We start from the raw sequence: 5,511 nt of genomic DNA on the forward strand, positions 1-5,511 counted from the left end.
AAGAGTGCTGTTACCCGAGCTTCCCCTGGCCAATGCGTTCCCTGACCCTCTGGCCACAGACCCCACAGCTGCTGTTTTACCTGACTGAATAGCCCTGCTTCGGGATTTAGGGGTCATTTGGATGTCACAGCTAAGCTAATCTGGCCTCATATCCCCACCTTGACTTACTCACAGGACTTTGTTCCACCTTATCCAGCTACAAGGAAGATTAGTGGCTTCCCACAACCACCTCTGACAAGGTTTCCCGATGCCCAGCCGGAGGGACAGAGGCAGGGACCGACCGGCCCCGTGACTTTATCCTCAGTCGGTCGGAGCGATCGGTTCCATCCTGCAAGTACCAGCAGCAACGAGAAGCAGGACAGCCTGTCCCCGTGGTCACTCCAAGGTCACCACAAGCTGCAAGCAAAGCAATGTCCACCGCCACCAGCTGACTCTGTATTTGCCCGAGCAGGTGCTGTGAGCCTCTCCCTGAAGTGAATCGGTGCAGCCCAGCAGCAAGCAGCTGCTGGAGGAGGATGAAGCCACCCGTGTCACTCGCACACACATGAGTGCCTAATGGCACAGAACAGAACTAGATCCCTCAGGGAACTCCTGCCCCCAGGGCTGTTGTTGGTGTCTAAGACCAGCCCCAGGGACCTTCTCGTGTCCTAGTCCCCAGCACTGCAGCCCAGCGCATGGTGCTTCTCACCTGCAAAGCAAAGCCCTTGCAGGGGCTAGGCTCAAGGATGCTCATTCTGGGCTTGTTCCTCACTGAGGACAAGAAGCGTATTGGGTTTGCATGGCAAGGTTTTCGCTATCGGGGTGGCTACTGTGAGAAGCTTCTCCTGTGTCCGATGGAGCCAATGCCAGCCAGCTCCAAGCCAGGACCCGCTGCTGGCCAAGGCTGAGCCCATCAGCAACGCTTTCCGTGTGTGGACCCCCTTGGGGCATGGAGAGCCAATGCCAGCCAGCTCCAAGCCAGGACCCGCTGCTGGCCAAGGCTGAGCCCATCAGCAACGCTTTCCGTGTGTGGACCCTGCAGAAATCTGCCTCGGAGTTTATCCCCGCGCTTTGCATTGCTGGAGAAAGCCATGCAACCCACCAGCCTGTGCTCAGTCACCACTCAACAAATTCAGGCAGTCAGAGATGGTTTGCGATGGTGGTGTTTATTTGCAATAGGGAATTGGGAGAACACACTCACACAGAAATCCCGGAGGGAGCGATGCAGGCACATAAAGGAACTCAAAGGTGCAAAGGAACCCCGCAGTGCTCCGTCAAAACGCTGCCTAAGGCGCGATGGACCAGGAGAGGGGCTAGGTTTTGCTGCTCTGCTCCTCTACACCGACGCGGCGAAGCCAATGCGGTTGTTACCCATGTCAAAGATGGTATAATACTCCTTGAGGAAGACATCCCCCAAGATCCAGAGTGGCTGCCCGTTCTGGGAAGGCAGGTAGGTGACCTCGATCCCAAGGATGCAGTAGCCGTTGCTCTGTGAGGGGGGAATAATGGGGAGTCAGAGCCTCAGACAAGCACCAGGCCCCTGCCAGCTGGGCTGTGGGAGGTGGGAGCTGCCCGCACAGGCAGGGAGAGCATTGCTACTTGTCAAGAAGCACCAGGTCCTTTCCTGGCACTGAAGGGCTCAGCTTCATCAGGGATGAAGCTGCTCAACTAATACATACGTTCAAGACGTAGGCGGAGGGGTTGAGTGGGAGCTGAGCTCCGTTGATGACGAAGGTGATGGTGGGCATGTTCTGGACCTGACTGCAGTCAACGGCGTACTGCGGAGAGAGGGTGAAGAGGAGGTTATGGCTGGAACAGCACCCACTGTGAGAGGAGAGATACCCCCTACGCGGTGACACACTCTATCCCCCTGGCAGTGCACGTTGCCTCGACCTTCCCTGACATTCCTGCAGTACCAGGTTCTGTAGATACCACGTGTGGGACCTGGTTGAGCCCACTGCTTCTGGCTCGCTTGCAAGCCTCCCCACTGCTCCCCGCACACCTCCAAAGCATCCCCTGCACTTACACCAGAGCTGGTCTCCTGGGCGCCCGTGAGCTGAAGGAAGCTGCTTAGGTACTGCTGGGGCACCGTCAGCTGGTACGTCCCGGTGTCCACAATGGCCTGGCAGCCCTGGCTGCACCAGCCAGTCGCTGTCTGCCCCACAGCAAACCTGGGAGGAGAACAGGGAGAAGGACGTCACTCTAAGCAACTAAATCTGTCTTAGCTGGATCTGTAGGTCCGGGATGCTCCGAAATGTGGTTCCTCACCCCTGCCACCACTCTGCTGCAATAGCTGCAGCTTCAGCCGGAGGACAGTGGTACCACCCTCATTGCATGAGCTGCCCAGGATAGTGCTGATCAGGTACAAACACAACTCACTCGTCAATCGCAACCTGCCAGTAAAACTCCTGGGTCACCGGCGCCCACACAATGTCCCCTTGGTAGAACTGAGAGTCAATGCCTCCGAGAATGAGCTCTCCCCCGTAGTTGTAGGTGGGCTGGCTGCAAAAACACAGAGTTACAGCAGCAGAGACTGGTAAATCGGTGCGATACACGTGGGCTAGTGAGGGAAAAATTCACAAGGAACCTGCACGGGGACAGACAGAGGGAAGTTGGAGCACACAGGACATGCAGAGAGCACCTGCAGAGTTTTACCGAGAGAAGTAGAAGCTGAAGACAGGCTGGGTGAGCTGGTTCTGCTGCAGCATGCCTTGCAGCGCGGTGGTCGTCCCTCCCACTGCCAGTGAGGGGTAGGCCATGCCCAGGATCCCATCAAAATCGGCATAGTAGAAAGGCTGGGTTGGCTCGTTCTCGCTGAGCCCGAACTCCTGGTTTGTGACCGTGATGCTCTGGACCTGGAGGGGAAGGGGACGCCAGGTCAGCCCGCACGCTTAGGCAAACCCGAGCAGCCATTGGATGGGATGACTGATGCTCTGAAAGCCCAAAGAGCACACTGCAAGGTGAAAACATCACCAGGCAGCTGGGAAAATTAGCAGGAATTGGGTTAAAACCGAGTCAAAACCCAGCTGGGCAACTGACAGTGGCAATAACCACTTTATATCGGTTCTGCCCATCTCAGGGCCAGCTTTGGCCAAGTCTTGGCTGCACGAGCCATGAGATCTACCCTTAGGCTGTCCCGCAGGCTCCTTCCATCGGGACACCCAGCTGGTACTGGGGTCACAGTGCCCAGCAGGACAAGGATGATGCGGGGTGTACTCACCGTCAGCGTATCATAGCCCATGATCACGGTGAGCTCTCCGCTGCCGTAGGAGAGGGTGTAAGTCTGGCCATTGGAGGTGAAGGTGGAGGAGTCGCTGGGATTGAACTTGGCATGATTGTCTGTGTGAGAGAGAAGAGGGCAAAGCTCCTGGGCATGCACTCGCCGGGCTGCGGTGGGATTTCACCCACTGGGATAACACCTGGGAAAGCAGCTTCCCCTGCAGAGAGCACACTGTGAAGAGCAGGACGGGCTGTTCCTCTGCCTTGCAGTTATCTCTAGGGCAGGGCTTGCATCCCAGCTTTGCTTGCATCCCTCTCCAGGCAACAGCTCTTGGGAACGCATCAGCCACCCAATGTGAGCAGAGCCACCAGCAGTGGCTCCCCATCGCTCTCCCACAGGCAGTGAATTACACGGGATGAGCGGGACATCAGCTCCGCCATTCATAGCTTTGCTTTTCCCTCTGCCCAGCCATGAAAGGTCAGGCACAACCACCGTGGTTTCTGTGCTCTGGGGACACCCACGGTGGCCACAGCAATTTGGCCATCTTCATTAGCCAGGCACGTAAGGACAGAGGACTCTCTGTTTGAGCTGGTCCCACGGAGCAGCTATCCCAGAGCAGCATGACGGGGTCAGTTTTGGTCTGGATTTCTCCATGCTACCAGAGCTCTTGCAGCGGGGCTGCCGGTACTCACAGCACGCTGCCGTCTGGCAGTAGGTGGAGGGGACCCACAGGTTGGAGGAACCAGTGTCGAAGCTGGTTTTCCCCAGGCTCCCAGGGCTCTGGCAGGGGGCCTGCCGGTACTCACAGCACGCTGCCGTCTGGCAGTAGGTGGAGGGGACCCACAGGTTGGAGGAACCAGTGTCGAAGAGCACCAAGAACTTCTGCGGGGGCGTCCCCATGGTGATCTCCCCAAAGTAGGAGGACTGAGAACAAGAGGGCATCTCCATTGGCCACGGGGTCAGGGACCGACCAGGCTGTCGCCTCCCAGCCCTGTGCCGGCACCCCAGCACTTTGCAGCATCTTGCAAATAACACAGTAGGCAGGAATGGGCTGAACTCTCGCCCTGCTTTTTCTCCCGAAAGATATAATATTAAATATTTATTTTGTTATGTCTGTTGTTACATATAGAGAGCATTGCTCTTCGTGGCTGGGGGAAACCTAAGTAGAAGATTCTGAAGTACAAGATTAAAAAAGGGTAGAAAAAAGCAGAATCTCTCCCTCCTGGAGGCTCAGATCACTCCAGCAGCGGGGAAGGAGGAGGGGAAGGGGAGTGTGGTGTATGGACAGGCAGCAGGAGGGACCCGGGGTACTCACATCCAGGTGGTTGGTGATCGTCTCGTTCACAACATAGTCCTCACTGAAGTGGTATTTCTTAACTGGATCATGATTCATGCTCTTCAGGTAGTCCTCCAGCACGCCAGCATCCCTCATTTTCTCCCGTATAGATCGTAATTTCTTCAGCTGGATTCTGCACAGGCGAAAAAGGAACAGCAGAACACCACAGGAAATCAGGACATCTGGGCACGTTCAAATGATCAGTTCTCTGGGCCCCTTTGATCCCTGCCACGATGGGAGCTCGGCTGCCTTGCACGTCCCCAGGGGCTGTCCTCCCAGTGAGGGCTGCAGCCTGGACCAGGACCACTATGATTCGTGGAGATGCAGGAGGCTGGAGTCACACGTGGTTAGACTCAGTCGGCATCCCTGGGGCGCAGCACAGCCCGAGCCAGTCCCAGCTGCAGCCGGGCTCTCTTACCTGCCCTCTCCCTGCTCTTTCTGCCGCAGCAGCTGCTGCAGGACATGTACCTCTCTATCCCCTCCGAGAGATGGAGACACATCAGGGCCAGGACGAGCCACTTCATGGTGCAGGAGTCGTCTACCGGTCCACACACAACTTCTCAGCGACCACAGTGGACGCGCTGAGCTGCCCAGACTCCCCAGTTTTATACCAGGAAGCGCAACCCTCCCTTATCTGCTGGCCTCCTTTTTCCATTTTACCATCACGTGCGCTCCTGGCTTCAAGGGTTTCTTTGTATCTTGGGCCACGAGGATTTTGTGTCTCCACGAGGAGTTTGTGTCCTTAGCGAGGCACTCAGGTGAGAATAGAGTGACACACGTCTTCAACAGCAAGATCAAAGTGTTACCATCCGGTAAGAGGCCAGGGCTTATCACGGCAAAGAGAGGAGGGACCCGAACGTCACCGTGGCCAGGAGTTATCTGTGTTTGTCAAAACCTGTTCAAACCTTTTCCCAAAACAAAAGCGCTCGCGGCTCTTGGCACAGGATGGAACCGCGTTGGACTTTTGACTGCCGCT

At 56.5% G+C, this 5,511-nt stretch overlaps 1 protein-coding gene across 1 annotated transcript; it reads right to left on the reverse strand.

The window, feature by feature from the left end:
- Window positions 1–1,315: 1,315 nt before the first annotated feature.
- Window positions 1,316–5,059, reverse strand: LOC104498625 (gastricsin-like). Its single transcript, XM_010142028.1, has 9 exons — window positions 5,004–5,059; window positions 4,515–4,668; window positions 4,006–4,123; window positions 3,200–3,318; window positions 2,635–2,834; window positions 2,359–2,481; window positions 2,006–2,150; window positions 1,659–1,757; window positions 1,316–1,468 (listed from the first exon to the last, which is right to left on the reverse strand). Exons 1-9 carry the CDS (start codon window positions 5,057–5,059, stop codon window positions 1,316–1,318), a joined length of 1,167 nt encoding a protein of 388 aa, XP_010140330.1.
- Window positions 5,060–5,511: the final 452 nt, after the last annotated feature.

This window comes from Buceros rhinoceros, unplaced genomic scaffold (assembly GCF_000710305.1).
Source record: "Buceros rhinoceros silvestris isolate BGI_N320 unplaced genomic scaffold, ASM71030v1 scaffold22108, whole genome shotgun sequence".
Lineage (NCBI taxonomy): Eukaryota > Metazoa > Chordata > Aves > Bucerotiformes > Bucerotidae > Buceros > Buceros rhinoceros.

Coding starts and splice junctions, on each gene's coding strand:
- LOC104498625 (XM_010142028.1), bottom strand. CDS start 5,059: ATGAAGTGGCTCGTCCTGGCCCTGATGTGTCTCCATCTCTCGGAGGGG. Junction 2,835..3,199: donor TGGGCTATGATACGCTGACG/GTGAGTACACCC, acceptor CTTCCCCTCCAG/GTCCAGAGCATCACGGTCAC. Junction 2,482..2,634: donor TTCAGCTTCTACTTCTCTCG/GTAAAACTCTGC, acceptor GTGTTTTTGCAG/CCAGCCCACCTACAACTACG.